The sequence below is a fragment of the Numida meleagris genome, chromosome 2, assembly GCF_002078875.1.
Source record: "Numida meleagris isolate 19003 breed g44 Domestic line chromosome 2, NumMel1.0, whole genome shotgun sequence".
Classification (NCBI taxonomy): Eukaryota; Metazoa; Chordata; class Aves; order Galliformes; family Numididae; genus Numida; species Numida meleagris.
Window position 1 is genome coordinate 73691688 of NC_034410.1, and position 20970 is coordinate 73712657.

The window sequence follows — 20970 nt, forward strand, 5'->3', positions numbered from 1 at the left end:
GCAGTTAAGGAGTGTCAAAGTGTCTGAGAAGATGCTTGCAGGAAACTGTGAGAGGGAGAACATTTAGCACATGGGTCCTGAATGTAGGCAGCTGCTTGTTGGCGCTTGAACTTAGTGATATTCTTTATCTTGTTCTGGTTCCCTTCAGAAGGTTTTCTGCTCAGGATGCTGAGTTTCACATTTGTAGCATGCCCTGTGTGTTTACAAACATGTCATTTTCCAATCAGTTCCAAGGCTGACTTTGAGAAGAAGAAAGGAAAATTTAGGAGTCGTGATGATGTGTGCGTTGACAAGGAGCGCAGCAACAGAGGAAAGAAAAGCTGTTGAGAATTTGGGCTGTTGGAAACCCACCATGAGTCACCAGACATGGTGAGGGCTGCAGAAGCCCAAGCATGTAGAGATGATTACAGAATATGACATTTCCCTCACAGAAATGGCTCGATTGGTTGAAAACATCTAAACTTGTAGTCTAGTCATTCAGCTTGATTATGGCTTTTAAGAAAGGAGTTTGGCTTCAGACATTTTAGCTTATAATTTAGGGAGAAAACTGGATTCCGTCCCACTGAAATGAACACGACACCAGCTGAAATATGAGGGACCCTTACCACAGAGAGGATAAATCAAGATCCTACCATGAATAAGAGCATTAATTATCATCCTTCTTATGGCATGCCTGTGCCCCTTCTGCTCCCTACCCTAAAAAGCACACCAGAATGTCATCCAGCCCTCTTTCTCCTTTCTATGCTGATGTGTATATGGTGTCTGATCCAGTTAACTTAGCTTTAGCATTCGTGCAGTCATCAGTACAATTAATCCCTTTACCTAGGAGAACTGGAAACAGTGGAGGTGGTGCCTACAGCATTGGGCTAATGCTTCCATTCCCAGATTTGGCAACTTGAAATTCAGTGCTGAAAAGCTACAGAAGTTTGACGGCTGTGTTGTTGTCTTTCAAGAACTGTCTGGATTTTGCATGTGCTGTGAAAGCAAAAGCATTGTAATTGGGTATTGTTACTGTAACTTTGATGATTTAAAGGTATGAAACTTGTGTGGAATAGAGATAATCTTTTAACCTATGTTGTTGAATAAATTGTCAGGTCGGTACTCCATCAACAACCAGACAAAATACAACCAACCCGTCCTTGTCAGACACAGGATCGGTTCCTTCAGTAACTCCAGCAAAGTCAAGAGTTGCTCAGATACAATCCAGATACATAATTTTTGATGTGTCTGTAAATGTAATTTTGTTTTTGTAATAGGCATAGATGGTTTTTGTTCCCAAAGGAGAAACTATTGAAAGTGCTCTGAAAAGAGAGTTGGCCTGGACAAAGAGGTAGCTTAGTGTTAATGTGTTTATCTATTACAAAATATCTTAGTTCTGTATTTGATCAGTTCCAGTGTTTCTAATATTGCATTAAGCAACGCTGTAAAGAATATATTGATATTTGGTGTCACTGGAGGAGCACAGTGTTTCAAATTGAGGAATGTAGTCTCCTTGTGCCCGTTTCAGTGGTGCAGCCAGTTTTAGTTTCTCTTGTAATTGTTGATCAAAGACTTGTTTGGGAGCAGCATGTAATGAATGCCCTTTAGCAGAGTCCTCCTGCCTTCTTGCCCACCCTGCCTGAAGCACTACATGCAAAACTTGAAATAAGTCCTTTTTATTTATTTATATAAGAAGGAAAAATGGGATGTCATAGATGCTTAAAGACTGGGAATTAGAGAGGAGTACCTTGATGTAGAGGGTGAGCAGAGGTCATGAGAAAAACTGTGTGTGATAAAATTGATGACCTTACATGGGAAAAGCATGCCTGGGTAAAACACGGAGATCTTTAAAGAATCCTTGGGAATAGGAAGGCTATTGTGGAGAAGCCCTAGTCTCGGCATAAGGGGGAAGGAGTGAAAGGTGGATGGTTGCTGGACGTGGAGCAAGGCTGATAAGGTATATGCAAAAAAGATTATGTGAAGGGGAAAAGATGAAGAGCAATGGTGGTCCTGATCTATAGAGCGTGTTTGGTTTATAGGATTAATGAAGTGATTGGGTAGCAGGGCTGCTTCCTTATCTGTTGCTTTTGTATTCAGAGATCCTGAAAAAATTTTTAAAGGGAAATTTCCTACTTTACTTTTTCCTTTTACTTAGAAAGCCTGAATCCTGTGATGCCATTGTCTTACTGAATGTGTGGCTGAGAAGACAGGGTTTGAACTTCTAATTTTGAAAGTTTTCTTAGAGGACCAGCAGACAATCTCATTTCCTCTTTTTGTGTTAAAATGGGGAGCAGAAGCTTCTATAGTTTGTGACCAGAAGTATTCTGGGAAATGCATTATCAATGTAAAATTTCAGTAAAAATTTGAAAGCAGAAAAGGAGGACAACATTTTAATTGGTTAATCAAAACACTGCATCGTGATTCAGGCTGAATTACTCAATTCAATTTATTTTTGAATACAAACTTATTTATTACTGGTGATCTGATAATGAGCTGTTAGTCCATAGCAGAAGACAGCAGACTTGTGATATAAGCCCTACACAGTATTTCTTCAAAATATCCCTCAGACTTTTTCAACAGGAAATCTTCAGAAATTCTGTCTGCTTCCTAGTGCTCTGGCAGACACCTGAATATTTTTCCTTTTCATAACTGCTTTGGAGTTTGAACTGCTTTCAAAATGCTTTAAAATGAGCAATTATTGACTGCAAGAATCAGATTAGAAACTGCGAAGAAGAAAGAGAAAAATTAATTCACTCTTTTTTAAGCAAAGTGAAAGTGAAAATACCTTTTCTGCAGTTTCATCTAAATGGCTGCCTTGTGATGTTAGCATAATAAAGTCATTCAGAGTTCCTGTTTCTGACTGAACTGCTCTAATTTGCAATATGGATGATGCCTGGTACAGGAATAGCTCAGGAGATAACTTGGCAGCCCTGCCTTTTTTCTGTATCTTAGCACCAGTTTAAGTTGCTGCTAACGTGCTTGCAGTTGTAAAACAGGAAAGCCTACCCTGAAAGCAAGCATTTGAACTGGGAGGCTGATCAGGGCTTCTGGGGGAACGGGAGGCAGAGTCCTGCACAGGGACAAGTGTAGCAACCAGCAGCTGCCCCATGCGTGGGTGACCATCTGATTGTGCCTCAGTCCCTGACTCGGGGACTTGTAGAGATGCCAGGGGGAGGCTGGCAGAGGGAGAATCGACTTAAAATAAAAATTTAATACACAGGTTGCTCTAAAATTAACACCTCCTTCTTATTTTCATGGATACTACTACATCAGTGTTCGTATGTTTGGAGGGTTTGCCATGGCATCTCTTATGGTGGTGTGCATCAAGTTACTATTCTTACTTTTTAATAAGACTTTAGTCAGACATTTAAATAAGGTAAAGATGTGTAGTCGCCTGTTGCATTGGTTGTACCTGCGTTATATTCATGTGAATTAAAAAAATAACAGCAACAAAGAAAACAAACAAAACCTTTTAAAATTTTTCCCATGCAATCTGTGATGAAATATTTATCGAACTGAGGAAGTTTGTTCAGGAGGGGATGATCCCAAGAAATTAAGTGGTAGTCTCAGGGCTGTAATTGCCCTGTGATACGATCTTGTGTTGAAATGGTATCTTTCCTCTAGCTGAAACCTCCATGAGCCATTGCACAGCATGGCAGTTTTTATAAAACACGCGGACTGAAAGCTTACAGCTCTGCAAAATGCACTTGAGTTACAGTGAGGAGGAATATTCCCCTTGCGTCTAATAAAATTGTCGTAATTTCAAGGACATTTCTGTATTCCCTTAACAAAAGCTCTGCTGCTGCTCTGCTGCTTGTGTTGGGCCTGACAGAGGATGAGCAGATGGATAATGGGAAATAAAACAGCAGGGTAATGGTGAGAAAGGAGAGCTGATACACCATGATAATTACATATTAATTAAGGGGAAGAGGGTGGGGGCAGGTAGATGGGAAATGTAAGTGCTCTGGGGACATGGAAGAGTTTGAAAGAGAGGAGACGAAGATGTGAGGGAGCTGTTAGCCAGAGCTTGGCAAGTGCAACCGTGGAGGCTTTGCTGGAAAAGGTGCAGAGATGGAGGCTGTGGGGCTGCTTCCTGGAGCCCTCTCTGGGTAAGGTGAATGAAGAGAGCCCCAGTCCTGCTGTGAACTTCATGTCTGATTCCTGGTGGTGATGACAGGGTTATCTGCTGACAAAGTGTCTGTCTGTAGGCGGGGACCATGTTACAGAGCAGCAGCCCAGATCTTTGGAAGTCCACAGCAGGGCTGTTGGAGCCAGGTGTTAGCTTCTGGCATGTAACCCCAGAAAGAGTACTTAACAAAATGACATCATTGTCACAGTGGGAACCACCACCACCCCCCCCTGCACCTTATGATAGATCAGTCCATTTTACATGCCCCATAAATGCCCTGGAAATTCTGGAGATAATGTGCTTAATGCTATCTCCTGCCTCACTTAATATGATTTTATTTGAAAAATGTGTTCAGTTGGCTAGAGAATGACTGTGAAGCAGGTGGAAAAGACTGAGAAAACAAACAGCAGTGCAAATAGACCGTTACACGTGATTACACGTTACCACAGCTCCATGAGTTATGGCAATGGGCACAAGCTGGGTGGCTTTAACTGATGTGCCCTCTAATTGCAATGGGATAGAAATGAATGCCTCCTCTATTGCCATTGTGCTTCAGAGCAATAGTAAATTTTTGTGTACATTCAGAGTTTTGTGAGCATCTTCCAGTTCATGTGTTTTCCTTAGGGACTGTTACCCTGTAATGGTGCTGGTGTCCGCCATGTTGTCTGATGCTTGTTTTAAAAAGGAGGAACAGAAAATTTTGATACTTACTTTTTTGACTTTTGCACCAATATTTGGAACCTATGCGTTCAGCCAAATGCAGTAAGTTCACACAGTCCTTAGGAATGCGTGAAAAGCAAATGTTCAGCAATGCTCATTGATGCTCCTCTGCAGCTGTAAGCGTCGTTGATGCCAGGATGAATCCTGAGCTGGGAAGCTCTGTGCTGCAGACAGGGTAGGCATGAAAACTTGCTCGAAGTGGAAACAGTTTTCACCCTTCTGTTGCTCTTGTTCAAAGGGGAAAACTACTATCTGCTCTTATCAAAACTCCATGAAGAGTGATACACCTTTGGAAACATGTTTGTTCTCTTTGATTTGTGAGGTTTGTGATTCTGTTCTACCTCATGTCTAGTAACAGCTCTTGTTTGTGTGCTTGCAGACGTACATTGGTTCCATAGTTGCCTCTGTGAACCCTTACAAGACCATCCCGGGCCTGTATGACTGTGCTGCCATGGAGCGATACAGCAAGCACCACATGGGAGAGATTGCACCTCACATCTTTGCTGTGGCAAACGAGTGCTACCGCTGCCTCTGGAAGCGTCATGACAACCAGTGTATCCTCATCAGGTAAATGGCCACTGCTGTGATTGTCCCTGGTTATCCCTGACACCGAACCTCTCAAGATTTAGGAATAGGTATTTGGACTGAATGGAGAGGAAAATTCTAGAAGAAAGCAGGCTTTCAATCATCCGAGTTTTGGGAGAGAGGTTTGTATCATTCTGTTAGACCTCTAAAACAAATAGATGTACAATCCAGTAATTTGTCTCCACTAGATGCTGGACCTTGTATCTAGAGGAAAAAAAGAAAAGACCTACACCAGTCTCAAGAAATGTTGTAAATAACAATTGCAGAAGAAGAAACCCTCCCCATTTCAGCTGCATGATTTTGCCTGATTACTTCTCCTTTCTTAATCTCGTTCTGCTTTAATTTAATGACATTTTAATAGCTTCCCATTTGATCCACTGTATCACTGGTATTCAGGATCTTGCTGCTGCTGAATGTGCACTGAGAGCAGTTGGCATTCCATTAGCTTTTAGCAGCTTTCAGCTCCTCTTGAAGAGCAGTGAACAGAGCCAGCTCTTTGCCTGGTGTGGCTCTCTATCCCCAGCCTGCCAGCTCAGCCGTGTTGGTTCACACATGCATGGGGACACTGCAGTCCTGCTTGCCAGGTAAGCAGGACCAGCCTGGAGGCAGTTGCAGCGTGGCACCTTCAGGCTTCATAGAGGGGCTGATGCAGGGAGAATTTTGTGCTTTCCCTCCCTCTCCCCTTTAAAGTATTTCTGTGCCTGTTTGCACTTTGTGTCCTGCAGCCTACAGCACAAGTAAATGTGACCGAAGTGAGCACTGAACACAAGGTGACACAATATTGCCTGTCTCCTGACCTCCCTGGGAGCCCACGCAACAGCAGTGGGATGAAAGCACTGCTGGCATCAGAGCAGAGAGAGAATGAGGCAAAGTGAGAGCAGAACATTTTGTAATAGGTAGTTTCCACCAGCATTTAAAATTACAGAAGGAAATTGCAAGGTTTCCTAAGTAAGAAGAGGATTTGTTGCATGTAGTTCAGCACAAAAGCCATTGTAAGAAATGTGGATGAGGTGCATGCAACACAGCTACCTCTGTTTTCGACTTGCTGAAAGCTCTTGGCTCACAGTCCCTGCATGCCCTCTCCTCTGGGTAGGTCCTGCCTGGTGATGACAAAGACACAGGTGAGCTGAGCTGTGTGTGTTTTTCCAGCTTTTTTCAACTGTATTTTTCCTTTTTTTTTTTTTAAAGTTTCATATGTACTTCTATACATATGAAGTTTAAATCTTGGTCATGTGAAAAAAACTGGTCTGGAGTCATGATTCCATGGTGTAATGTCAAGTTGTTAGCTGTGAGCAATCCACATACTCAAATTTTGGGGTCTGAAATCATATCTGGTGTGTAGCAAGTGGCCATTGTTATTTTTATTAATTCCATTCTGTTCTGGCCCACATATTTTACCTTTCCTTCCAGTTCCCACAAGCTGCCAAGAGAAAAGCAGGTTGTGTCCTAAAAAGGAAACAAGCAGAGGTCTCTAATGTTCCAGAGGAGTCTCAAACAGTCTCTGTAAACCTTGGTGCAGATAAACCATAATATGGAGCAGTTTTGCCTTAGCGGTCTCTTTTAAAATAGCTTACTGTGGCCTGAGTTAAAGCAACGATTTGTAAAAGTTCAGTGTTTCAGACAAGTGCCATAATACAATCTTACAGTTTCTACAAAATATGAAGGAATATGCAATTCAAAACAAAAAAATAAAAGGTAAGATCTATTTTTCTGAAACAGCATTATCTGCTGTATCTTTGAAGGATTCAGGGCATTCAGGATTTTTTTTTTTTAAATGGCTAATGGTTTTCAATGGCCCTGCTGAGGTTTAGGAAAGTCCCTGTGCTTGCATTCTTAGTCTGGGGCTTCAGAAGTGATGACACAGCAACTTGGAGTCATCTTTCACATTCTGTTCATGCCTGTATCATTTACTGGCTTAGATTAAGATGCTGCAGCGAGTCATTGTCAGGTGTTCTTGGTTACTACTGGCATTTGAAATGCTGGTTTCAGTGCTGTGGAGCTCTGCAATGTCTGAAATTGGGTAAATATCTTTGTCTTATGTTTCATGTAAGAGATAGGATAGAACAGTTCATTAAGTCATACTGCCTGACCACTGCAGGGATGACCAAAAGTTATTAGAGGCATGAAACAAAGGAGAACTTTGTTCCATCACAAAAACACATTAAACAGTAACATCCAGTTAGAATGAGTCGATTATAAGAACAACTTTCACATTCAGATGTTCAGTTTTCACCTGCTGCTGTTGCTGGAATCTGCAGACTCGGTAGCTCATTGAACAGCCCAATGAAGTGAAGCCCAGAATGCTTTTTTGTGATCCTCTGGACTTGAAGTGCCCCCTGCTGGCTTTAAGATTTAATTCTGCTTTGTTTTGGAGCTTCTTACGGGTGTAGCACTGAGTTCAAAAAACTGTGACAAAGGTTCTAGTCTGTTAAAACACCTGGAATATTTTTCTGTATGAGAGGGATAATAAGAAAAGAATCTGAATCAACAACTTGGTACAGATAAACCACAGCATGGTTTGAGTCAGCAGTAGTGACTCAGTACATTTTTTTTGGTATAATGAGCAAAAGTTAAAAAGAAGGAGATTACAGAAAAGAGAATATTAAATGGAGCCATTCTAAGATGCTTATCTATCATTCTATGTTACACAGGTGATACTGCTGCATAAAAAAAAGACTTAGCAGCCTAAATGTCAACAGTGTCATATTGAAGAACACAGTTGTGAAATGGTGTTTTTGCTCTCCAATCTAAAAAGTGTTATACATTAGTTCAGTAACTGCAAAAGATGTCTATTAAATAATGCTTAATTTCACATTGATCTCAATTTCATTTAAAACAAAAACAAAAGCCCACCACAGATAAATTTTATACTGCAACAGACACATTAAAAAACTATTAATGTCTTCTGATTTTTTCAGCTGATGTAGCTGCTATTCATGGAAAGTGAAATGCCATGCCCATCAGTTGAGCTGAAGGGCTGGTAGGAAGTGTGGGTGCCTTGGCAGGAGCAGAAGGAAGCCCCTCTTGCTCAAAGAATAGCTAGCAGCTTGTCGTGATCAAAAGAAGGGGCTGAGTTCACCATGATTAGCTGACATTTTCACAAGTTGGGACTAAGTTCAAGCCCCCATACACCCTTATTGTAAGAACAGGAAAATATCTTTAGGGTTTTTTTTTTCTATTACTGCTTTGTTTAAGGTGGTTTAATCGATACAGAAACAAGCAAACACTCTTCTCTCTGACATAATAGTAGTTCCACTTAAAAGCACTCAGAAGAAGTGTAGAGCAATACAAGGAACAGCAAGAATCACCCTGAATTGCATTCAACTTGGTGCCACGAGTGGGAAATCACTGTCTGACAGCAGTTTGTTCTCTCTGTTATCATCTGATGGCCTGACATTTTTCTTGTTGTTCTTCAGCTTGAAGATAAACATAAAACAAACTGTTCTTTGGATGAGACCCAGGCTTGTGATGGGAAGGCTTCCTTATGAGACTGACACACCAAAATTCACATGTGCATTTGAGGAACCATATTTGCTGAGAGGGGCTATTCTGTCTGTGCCTATCTGTCTTTGGAGATTTAAAGCTGAAGGACAGAAATGAGAAGTGATTTAGAGTTGTGTTGATACAGCCTCACTTGCATTATGTTCTTCAGAATGAGAATTCTCATTGTGACTCTTTTTCCATTGCGGCAGTCCAGAGTTCAGACTATTGTGCCCTTGGTGAGATTCTCAGTGTAGAACAAATCATGGAGGAAGGTTAAAAATCTCCTAAGTGAGGGCCCTGTGGGTTCCTGTCACACAGTATATTCAGAATACTGAGCGCAGTGATGTGAAACAAGCTGGACGCTTAAATTCATGGGGCAAGAGCTGCTGTAAAGGTTGACTGTGTACTAAAAAAGCACCTTCTTTTACTGCCCTTGACAACATCTTTTTAGGCGTGGGTTTTCTAAGGAATCTGAAAGACTGATCCCACTTAATCTGCTGTTAGTCTCCGTGCTGTAGGATTGTATGAGCAGCTTCAAAGTTTAGTGTACTTCTTCTTGATTTTCATTTCATTAAGAGTGTGTTTTATAAAGCATTTTACAAAGAAAGTTGCAGAGCCAATTTGATGAACGTAAAATAACGAATCCCAAGCTGAAAAACACCATACCAGAGAGCTAAAGGTGTCCAAGAATCCATCCACTTAATGCTCAGTAGTGGTCATAAAACTAAATAGTATCAAATACTTACTAATAAATGAATAGAGAACAAAATAGAGATCATTGAGTAAATGCATTCTTTGATCATGTATTGAGTACTGTGTACAAACCCTTTTCCACTTGATTTATATCGATGATATATAACCAATTCTGTGAAACTAGACATAGTTTTGAGGAGAAAAAAAAGTTGTAATCAGAAGTACTGCATGACCGTATGTGTAAATGCCTAGAAACCAATGAAAGAAAAATCCATTGTGGTTACAAGACACACAGAAACCATGTCTAGATCTGGAACCTTCTTCTAGATCTGGAACCCTCTGAGCAGCAAATGGCTGGAAGCTGGAGGAACACAGGAGGGAAATACTGGGCATCTCTGTAATGGTGGCTAGCAGAGGTCCACAGTGGGCAGGTAGATCATTGTCCTGACCCAGTGCTGAGCCTGTCACCTTCTAAGCAAAAAAACAAAAGCATATGATTGTGCAGATACCAGCTATGCTAGAAATGTTTCCCATCAGCTTTGGATGTAACTGTCAAAGTACTTTGTGCCTCTTCTTATTTCAGTGGTGAAAGTGGTGCTGGTAAGACAGAAAGCACTAAGCTGATTCTCAAGTTCTTGTCTGCAATGAGCCAACATTCGCTGGAGATGTCTTGCAGAGAGAAGACCTCCTGTGTGGAACAAGCCATTCTTGAGAGCAGGTACTCTATTTGTACCCTTGCACATAGCCCTGGGTGGTGAATGAAGGGTCTATTAAGAGAGGTGGGACAGTTTTAGAAGATGAAAATATTTAAAATCTGTTTTAATGGAAAAACACAGTTTTGTTCTTTATTTGTACCAAGGGCCCTATTGCTTTTTTATACAACACCTATTAAGGTGCGGTGAGATTAACAATGAGTTGGTTGGATCAAAATCCTGTGAAGATCTCCAAGTGCTTCAGGCAGCTGTGAAGGACTGGAGAAAATTCTGCCCCTTTGAACCATCCCCCTCCGCCCCCCCCCCCACCCATATATGCCCTTTAATGCCCTGAAAACCATCTCACAAATGAAGTAACCTTCCTTTCTTCCTAATGTAGGTTTGTGCAAATTATTACTGGCATTGTCTTGGTCTCATTTTCGGGAAAAGACAGAATTGCTGAGAAGGGGTTTAGAGACAGTCTCTGTACATGTGCATTGTAATATATGCTCACTACTTTTTATAGTTGTCAGTACTGCTGACAACAAAAATATTTTTTCCAGTAGACATAAGCTTTGTCATTGAAATAAAAGAGCTTACAATATGATTAAGGATGTGGGCGCATGTACTTGACAATGAAATGATTATTGGAAGATGGGAAAATTTCCATTAAACAGAAGTACCCAGATGCTCTAGAGAGATGTGATCACAGTTTTCATTTTTGTTCAGAGCTGAATGCAGGTAATCAGAGAGGGAAATGGGTGATGAGAGGAAGAAGCTATTGGTTTATGTAGCCTGAGGATAAGGTAGAACAAGATACAGCATGGTGCGGATAAACTGCGAGCGGTAAAGGGAAGATAAGGAGAACTGTTAAGACAGATGAGTAAATGCATGAGATAAGTTGGACACTACACAAGATTAAAAAGTTCTCTGTGTTCAAATGAAATAACACGTGGTTCTAAGCTATTTAAAAACAAAGACAATTTGAGGTGCTATTGCTTTTGTTTATCATGCTTCATCTTGTCTTTATCTTTTTACTGACTGTATCTTTGTATATATTTTTTAATTTCCTTAGGACAAACTCTGTTTTTCCTACTTCTGTATAACAATTTGCATGCATTGAGATTTGTTATTTCTATGATTTGAGTACTATAATGAGAGCTGTGTGCAACTTTTGCACAATTACAGATTAAGCTGCCGAGTAGTTCAGGACTGTCAGTCTTCTTGTTTGTGAATAATTGCATCTCTTGATATAAAATTGAGATGCCCACTGTTAAAAAATTGAGGATAACAGGGAGGATGTAGTTTGTGGCTGAGGAGGGTGTTAGAAATAGGGGAGTGCTATCCCATTCACCAGTCTCCTGTGAAACTGAAGTCATTCTGGTCACAGATTAACACTTTTGTTGTTTTTCCGTGTTTTCACAGTCCGATTATGGAAGCTTTTGGCAATGCGAAGACTGTTTACAACAGCAACTCAAGCCGCTTTGGGAAGTTTATTCAGCTGAACATCTGTCAGAAAGGAAACATTCAGGGAGGAAGAATTATAGATTGTATCCTTGTTTGGTGATTTGACTCTGTTTGCAACCTCATCTATGGAGGACTGAGAGAGAAGTGACTTACCCTTTTCTATCTTTTTACCCTATTTTGAAATATATGCAATTAGATTGACCTGATTTAGGTTGGTAAAAGGAAGTAGTAACACCAAATTCGGCGTGTGTTTGTGCAAACACACCCATGCATTTGTGTCAGGGTGGGATGTGTACACTCTTTGGGGACCAGGATTTTATATTGCTGCTGCTGCTAGCATGATTCATGCACATGCTTCTACGTAGTGAGCTAATAGAGCCTTAGTTCTTGGGTTAACTTCAGTTGTGAGCTTTCCCTACTTCATTATGTCCGAAGATACATTTCTCAGTACTAGAAAAGTACTTGAAAGAGCAGAGCTGCTGATTTTTCTGCAGTGTGAGTGAGGGTGGGTTAGGTGCTTGGATTTGCCTTGTGGTGTCAAAACTGGACTGTGAGCAAATTCCAGAAGTGAGTGTCGATGAGAACATATCCAAGGATGGAAAGCTGTATAGATGAAAACATAACTGACCACACAGGGAGCAAATTTCATCCTTAAAGCTGCTCCCAAACTTTACATAAAAGACCAAGTAAAGAAAAGCAGATGCTGTTTAAAATGCAGGAAATTGCAAGTCCAGTTTTGATGGGATGGAGAAGAAGGAAGTGTGGGAGTGTGATTGTATTTTAACTGTTGTAATATTACCATTGTTGCTACTTTGTTCATCTTGTTCTAGCAATAGACATGTAATAAGAAAAGACGATGATGATCTTCTTATCATCTCAAATGAAATAATTAAGTTTATAAATAGCTTGTGCATTAATTTCTTGCATTAATTTCTTTTTGTTTTATTCCTTGACTGGAGTTTTTGTTCTTGGCTATAGATTTATTGGAAAAAGTAAGTTGACGTTTGCTCATTCTAAGTTAATTTTGCTTGATATTTTCTTTGAAAATGTAGATAAAAAAAGTTCTTCTTAAAAATGCTTATATAGAAACTATTCTTCACTTTGACAGAATCGTGTAGTAAGACAAAATCCTGGGGAAAGAAATTATCATATATTCTATGCTCTGCTGGCAGGGATAGAAGAGAGAGAGAAAGGTGAGTGGCAAAGCTCAAATCCTACAACTGTAGTGACTCTATATTAGCAGCCAGCCACAGTGACAGCAGGAGAAACCTAATAAGCTACGAAAAGAAATAGATTATTTATCTAGCTGGAATTTACTGGGTGTGAATCTGAGCTCTGCTTGATAAAGTAACCTGCTTAGTTGAGAAATGTCACTGAGCTGTGGGTAATTTTTCTCTCAGCTTCTGCTCTGGCCCTGGGAAAACTACTTGGGGACAAACATGCTTCACTCTGTTCAAGCTGAATTTTTTTGCCTGTACTGAATAACTCCACAGCAACAAAGAGGAGAATCCTGGTTCCTCTAATCCTCTCTCATAAAGAATAAATCCACCAAACAAAAGAAATGACATTTGTATATGTGCAAATTTGCCTAAAGCTGTTTCAGTATCTCCCTTTGGGCCTGCTGTCTTTGCATGCTAAAAAGTAGAATTATCTCTATCGTACAGCTAAATAAAGCAAAACACAGCAAAATTAAACAGCGTACTTTATTTTAATTTAGAATTTTGTTTCATGCATTGTCATAATTCTGAGCAAACAAATTGTTAACTATGTAGCTCTGACATGCTAATCTGCAGAGAGCTTTTGTTTGGGGTATTTTTTTTCACTCTTCCTCTTTTCTCCCCTCATCAGATGATTTTTACTTATCTGTACCGGAAAACTACCACTACCTGAATCAGTCTGGATGTATAGTGGATAAGACAATCAGTGACAAGGATTCTTTCAAAGAAGTCATTGTGAGTTGTTTCACTAATTCTTTAAAAAATGCTAGAGGTGCAGACACCTGGGGCCAACTGATAGAGCAGAGAACAAAGGCTTCCTGTACTTACCTGTGCTCTCTCTGACATTCTGGTTCTGTGTGGAGCTCTCCCATAGAGGACTGTGCTGAGAGGGACTTCAGTTTTTTCGTAACGCACTACTGTCACTTTGAGCACGTCTCTACCTTCCCTCCAGTATTTGATTTTCAACTGTATCATTTCAAAATAGATTATAATTAGGTAACATGATTATGTTTCGGAGTTAAAATAGTATCGGTTGAGAAGATAGTAAGGCCTTTACTATCTTCTGTACCTGCCTGACTGTGGGACATCTACAGGAGTTTGGAATAATGAACTTACCATCTATATTTGTACCAAAATTATCCATATGCCTTGCTAGAGAGGCATATCATGCGGTAAACACGAACTGTGATCCCTTTGTCAAGGCAGCCTGTATCTCAAATAAAACAAAGCATCAGTAGCAAAGGTGTGCACAGACAGCACGTTCTGGGGTCCCGCCTTTAAACCTGGCTCATTCTAAACATCCTCTGACAACAGAGTCGCCCTTTGTTCTTCATAATAAAAGCTCACAAAATAAAGTAGTAGATTTCCTGTCCCTCCTTTGCCTTCCTCCAGTATAAATAGAACTACTATATCTACAGTGAAACGGGCAGTTATGTTTATAAAGAGGCTTATTTTTTGTCTGTTACTTACGTGAAATTGTTCACGTAAAACTGTCAGAACGTACAGCAACTGGGAAGTAGCCAGCCTCTTCCATAGAGAAGGATTTGTTTTATTAGATTGTTTTATATTACAGGTATGTCTGTTTCCACTGCTTTTTCATTCCAAAGCTTTATACAGATCTTGTGGGAGATGCAATTGTATGGAGTTATTTACAGGACAGAGATGAGTAAGGTGTAAATTCAGATTAAAAAACAAATCTTGATGAAGACTTTCTCTGAATGGCTTTTTGTCTTATACCCATACTAATGTCAGCAATTAGCTACAGCAATTAAAGTGTACTGACTGTTAGGGTATTTGCTAATTGCTTACCAATCACTGAGGTTATGTGTAGTAGGTTTTAAAAATCAATAAAAATGAACACTTTAATGCCCTTCCCCAAATGATATTTGCTTAGCTACTTCACTCTCTTTGCCAAATTGAAAAATTAATGTGTATTGGATGCACTAGTTATATTTAGTATAAAACTTCCTAATTTGGAGGGTAGCTGTTGGAAAAGTTGGTACCTTACTATGCTATAGTCACATAGCTTAAGTAGATTAGCTTGACATTTAATTTGTCCTAGTTACCTAAGGGTGGGTGGAGTATGAAATCGAGTTGGCAGGTGGAGTTTTTGTGCTGTCTGAAACATGGACATGCTTAGAGCACAGCATGATGCTGCTCAGCTGCTTTCCTGGAGCAGGAGGCGGGCAGAAACCTTGTCGTTCTCACTTCCCTGTTGTTTCCTGTTCTATTCTATTCATCCGCTTTCTGTATTTTTATTACAATTTAGGTCCCGGAAACATTACTTAGGAGAAACTTTTTTTGCCCCCACCCCCTTCTGCTTTCTTTGTTTACACTTTCGTGGAGACAAGATGATTCTCAAGTGCCTGCACTTCAGACATTCTTTCCTTTGTATGTCCTTTTTGTAGGAGACAGGAAGGAGCTGCACAGTGGGCATGGGGATGAATTCATAGCACTGCCTCCTTTCTTAGTGCTCTGTTGTGGAAGGTCTTCCATACAAAGTACACTTTCAGCCTCTACACTTTTAATTGCAGCATGAATGAAGTTTTCCATTTGTAACTGATAATTTATGAAAAATGAAGTGTATCACGTCATCTGTCTACCTACAGTGACCATAACTTGTTGTGCCTTAACTGTAAGGGTAAAAAGTTGTGATCTGGTCTCAAGTGAGGAGCATATTAGACCCAAGTTTGGGAAATTCTGGTAATTAATTTTTTGCTGAAGCCAAAGGAATTAATTCCTTCTAGTCCTCTGTCAGTACTGACCGGGCCTGGCAGCACAGTTGGTGGGTTTGTTCTTGTCCTCATTTTTCAGTCGGTGTGCATTCTTTTTTTTAAGAAGTCCACATGTCATTCCAGACTGCAATGGAAGTGATGCAGTTCAGCAAGGAAGAGGTGCGAGAAGTTTTGAGGCTGTTGGCTGGCATTTTGCATCTGGGAAACGTTGAGTTTATCACTGCTGGTGGGGCACAGGTGTCCTTCAAAACAGGTGAGAAGGCTGTGCTTCCTTGTAGTATGTCAGTATTTCTCGAGGCTGTGAAACTTAGATTCATTACTGGTATATCAGACCACAGCAAAGACATTGAAAGGGTCTTATTGCATTTTAGCATCTGTAAACATCAATTGAAGTGTTGGTTTTCCTTTTTAACAGATGAAGCAGATAAGTCTTCATTGTGCTAGATCTCAGTTAGGAAATACCTTGAACATATATTTATTCCATTAATACCAGTGAAATCCCATTTTAATTGCTTGTTTGAAATTATATTTTTTGCATCAGAAAAATGCCAAAACTTGAGTGCAAAAGAGTGTTCCTTAACTAGGAATGTTTAAGGAAAGACTAGGCTTATGAACATTTTAAATATTTGCTCATATATAGCAGTAAAAAATAACATTTTCTACTGTCTTACATATCATAGAAAAATGGCAAATTAAAATACAAATGTGAGGAAAAAAAATTCATTGGTTTTCTTTATTCTCATCATCCCAAAGAAAGCAGAAACAGATTCATGTGGACTCTGATTTACTTTTTGTGTATGGAAAAGTATATTGGTGTAAGAAGAAGACTGCTGTAATCCTTGATATGTAGTGGTAAGAGGAAAAATAAGTGAATTAATTATAATGAATTTCTACTACTAAATTTCTTCAGCTGTTCAGTTTGTAATACTGTGCCTTCTCGTGAGTAGCACAAACAGCTTTTAGAAATTCTATCTGTTTTTGTCTCTTACCCCCATCTTAGGATAATCTTTGATACTTAGGTGCTGAGAAGCATCTTAAATGGTGATCATCATGATAATAATGTCAACAAATGAGTTTCATAGCCTTATGTGTTCAAGGACGTGCTTGTATTTGTCTCCTCCTTTTGCCAGCTCTGGGTAGATCTGCAGAACTACTGGGGTTAGACTCCACACAGCTAACTGAAGCATTGACACAGAGGTCAATGATACTCAGGGGAGAAGAAATCCTAACACCTCTTAGTATACAACAGGTAAAGGCATCTGTGTTTTGATGTGTTTCTATGCTCTTTTAAATGTATGGATCTGTTTTCTATCAGAGTTAAATCTTTGGTTGCTTGGGAACAGAAGCTTAGCTCATACATTAAAGTTGCTGTCAAAAAATTCTGCTTAGCTTTTTGGGAAAGGTATAACAACATTTCTAGAAATCTCTATAGATCCTATTCTGTCATTCTTGCCTAGCCTTCTAGTCTGGCTCTTGTGATTGTTATTAAGTCTGATTGCTTAACATTTTTTCCAAATTCTAATCATGTAGGCTAACATTATTCATTATGGATGTTTCTCTTAGGTGTTTTTGAGGATTTTCATTAAATATGCTTACTAATGGAAGGGGACAAATTAAGGTGTTATTTCCTACCCTTCTCTTTTCTTCAATTTAAGCCTGTAGCTTTCTAATCTTTGACTGCTTTAAGCCTGTAGCTTTCTAATCTTTGACTGCTTTAGTTTTGAAATGTAATTTTAGAGCCATATAGATTAGATATGCTATGACTTACCCTGTTAAAGCTTAATTTGGGAATCTTGGTGTCTATTAAGACAATTATTGTCAAGGTACATAGGAATGTAAAACTGCATTATAGCTTGCCTTATGCTGTGCAGAGAACACTGGCTGGCTAAGTCTGCTAAGTTCTCAGTTACAGTGCTGACTGAGGTATTGTGTTATTTTTATTGCAGGCAATAGATAGCAGAGATTCTATGGCTATGGCACTTTATTCTCAGTGTTTTGCTTGGGTCATTAAGAAAATCAACAGCAGAATCAGAAGCAAGGAGGACTTCAAGTCCATTGGAATTTTGGACATATTTGGATTTGAAAACTTTGAGGTACATTTCAAAAGTTTGTTAGGATGGATTATCTGATGCTAATGCTTCATTGTTCTGTATATATTTGTCATCTTCACTGGAACTTGATTATTAAATGCGTTATGACTTAAATCAGTTCATTGTTTGCGAAGAAAAATACTGAGCATATGCATTTTTAAAAATTTCTTGTCTTTTTAGGTAAACCGTTTTGAACAGTTCAATATTAACTATGCAAATGAAAAGCTCCAGGAGTATTTCAATAAGCACATCTTTTCTTTGGAGCAACTGGAATACAGCAGGTAAGAGTTACAGGTGAAATTTGAAAGAATTTTGGAAACAGAAATATTCACTTGAAATTTGGGTTACCAGCTTCTTTAGCTTACTTTGAAAATACGTTATTCTGTGGCTGTAATTTTTTTAAAAGCAAGTTGATTTCACATTAGTTTGCAAGACAAACCCATCAGCATCTCCCATTTGTATATTTAAAATCTTTGCCCTGTAATTATCAATAAAAAGGCTCACCTTATTTTCCTTAGGGAAGGTCTAGTTTGGGAGGATATTGACTGGACGGACAATGGAGAATGCTTGGATCTTATTGAAAAGGTAATAAAGTATTTGATACCAGTACCTAATTCTAGGTTGTGTTCTTAAGTAATGTTTTTAAATCACTTGCTGACATTTAAAAAAAAACCACAGCTAAAAACAGTTGTAGGTGGTAGTGGCTCTTGTGTGTTTAAGCAGTGAACTTTTAATGGGATGGTTTTTATGCATGAACATATTCTAGATTATGTTCTAAATTCAACATACGTATCTTTTCTTGTAGTAACTTTTAACAATGTACCACCATATACAAAAACAATATTTGGAAATGGTTAAGAATTGTAATTGTCTTCAGTTATGAATCTTTCTTCGCTGTTTTTTTGCATATTTTAATATTAATTACACTAATAATCAATACATTAGTAAAAATTACAAATTTAACATAACAGAGCCCAAATTTAAAATGTAAAATGCAAGATATTTTTTTGTTGAAGATTTTCCAAGTCCAAAGAGGACATTGGAAGGTGGCAGAAGGGGCTAGGATGGGACAGAAAGAATGACAGTGCCTTTCTCCCATAGCTGCTTTTCCCAGGTTGCCTGACAATTTTTGCTTCATCTCTAATTTGACGTGTTCTGATTAGTACTAAATAAATTCGTAAAAGAGCATGAGGTTTCTGCATGATTATTAACAGAAATATTAGCAACAAAGGGCAGATGAGAACTAAGATCACTGCCTAGAAATGGCTGGATTCCATCTGGCTAGATGTCCAAGCCTAAGTTGCATGCAGTTTCATTCGTGTTCACTTCTGGCAGCAGTACAAGAAAGCAGCATGATTTTATCCCTGTAGTGGAGTAAATGGCTTTTTGAGTTCAAATGATCACAGAAACTGCAGTGGTAGGCAAAGAATGTATCTGTCGGGATGTGACTGCCATTAGGACAGTGGAGTTTGGCAGAGGCTCCTCTTGGCTGATGGGAGGTAACTTATTAAAATGTGCACCTGAAGAACTGTGTTTTTCTGAGAGGCTGCATCAACCTAAAACTTGCTGGACATATTAATTAATTGCAAAGTAGCTTACTTTGTTTACCACCTGTGGTAGTACAAGAAGTAGGAAACATCAAAGGAAATTATACAGAGACATATGCAAAACAAAGGGAGGATCTGATTTGCATGGTGCATAGTTAAGCTGTGCATCTCTTGCTATGCCCTTGGCACTGTGGGTGCTAGAAGTTCTCACTGGTTCAAGTAAATAGATAAATTCGTGGAAGAAAAATTGTTGAACAACTCGGACTTGAGGAGCTCCTAATTTACCGATCACCTGAGATCCTGGAGGCTGGAGTTGTATTCTGGGCCAGCGTCGCTGTATGTACCTAAAAGCTCCCTACATCAAGAAGACTGTGGCTTCTTCCAGTAGCTGCTTTTTTCTTTATTTTGCCCGCATATCATATGCTGTCTGTTTCAAAAGGAATAATGCCAGGAAAATAGGATTGCAGTCTTCTAGGAGACAGGGTTTTTAGTCATGTACTTCTGGCTTTGCATTTCTCTGCAAATAGTAACTTCAAGAACATATCATTTTTCCAAACTGCGGACAAGGTCTGTATCTGTGTAATTCATCTTCTGACTGTTTTTACTGTTCTAGAAACTTGGCCTGCTGGCACTCATCAATGAAGAAAGCCATTTTCCTCAAGCTACTGACTCCACTTTACTGGAGAAGCTGAATGCTCAGCACGCTGTATGTGATGTTTTGCTGTTGTGTTCTGTGTGCAGTATGGAGGGTCCTTCTGCTTTTGTAGAAATACGTGGTTCAAATATAGTTCATAGTTGTAGAGGATTGGACGTGATCCTACTTGCATGGCAGGCCACATCATTTGCTTTGAGGATTAAGTCAGTTATCTTGTTACTGTCCAGTCATACTTTGCTACTGTCCAGTTAGAGTTCCATATTGGTGAACAGGTCAAATTCTGCTCACAGAGCTCTGACAATCTGCAGTAACCCAGTTTACCTAGATTTTCAGTTTCTTTTGATTTGATGAAGTACTCATGTTGATGTCATTTACCAAACTCTCTGTACAGATTAGTATTACCTTTAGTTGTAATCCTGGAAATATTTTCAAGAACTTTGGTGATTCAGGAGTACGCTTACTGATCTTTGAAACTCCTGGTTTAAGGCAGAGCCTTCCGTTTCAAAATGCCTTCAGTAGGTGGGTTTGCCAGATGGTTTCAGCTTTAGTATAATGCCTCTGTAGATGCTATAAATCTGTTGTTATTATTGTATTTGGAGCATCCCAGACTAACAAATCCTATTATCATTATAAGTTGGTTGTTTGCTTTTGCAGTACAGATCCTCTGGGAAGTTTGCAGAAAGACAATGTTTTGTTTAAATCTGGGTTTAGAAGATAATATTATTCTGCTCCCTGACTCCCTCAAAATATTTTTCTCTTTTCTTTTTCCTCCAATTAGAACAATCCTTTTTATGTAAAACCACGAGTTGCTGTTCACAACTTTGGAGTGAAGCACTATGCTGGGGAGGTAATTTTATTTGCTGAAATTATTCCAAACAGAGCTTTCATTAGCTTAATTTTACCCTGAGGCTGCTGAAAATTAACTAAAGCGCTGTATTCCCTCAGTGCTTTTTACAGCAGCACCATTGTGAGAGCTGC

General features: G+C 39.3%; 1 protein-coding gene across 1 annotated transcript in view; it reads left to right on the forward strand.

The window, feature by feature from the left end:
• The window catches only part of MYO10 (myosin X), a 154537-nt gene that overhangs the window by 74884 nt on the left and 58683 nt on the right, over positions 1-20970 (forward strand). Inside the window, exons 4-16 of the mRNA XM_021386465.1 lie at positions 5208-5395; positions 10173-10307; positions 11707-11831; positions 12727-12740; positions 12857-12941; positions 13597-13700; positions 15824-15953; positions 16831-16949; positions 17647-17793; positions 17971-18071; positions 18309-18375; positions 19951-20043; positions 20771-20839. Of these exons, the coding sequence (XP_021242140.1) occupies positions 5208-5395; positions 10173-10307; positions 11707-11831; positions 12727-12740; positions 12857-12941; positions 13597-13700; positions 15824-15953; positions 16831-16949; positions 17647-17793; positions 17971-18071; positions 18309-18375; positions 19951-20043; positions 20771-20839 (1377 nt within the window). The remainder of the gene's footprint in view (positions 1-5207; positions 5396-10172; positions 10308-11706; positions 11832-12726; positions 12741-12856; positions 12942-13596; positions 13701-15823; positions 15954-16830; positions 16950-17646; positions 17794-17970; positions 18072-18308; positions 18376-19950; positions 20044-20770; positions 20840-20970) is intronic.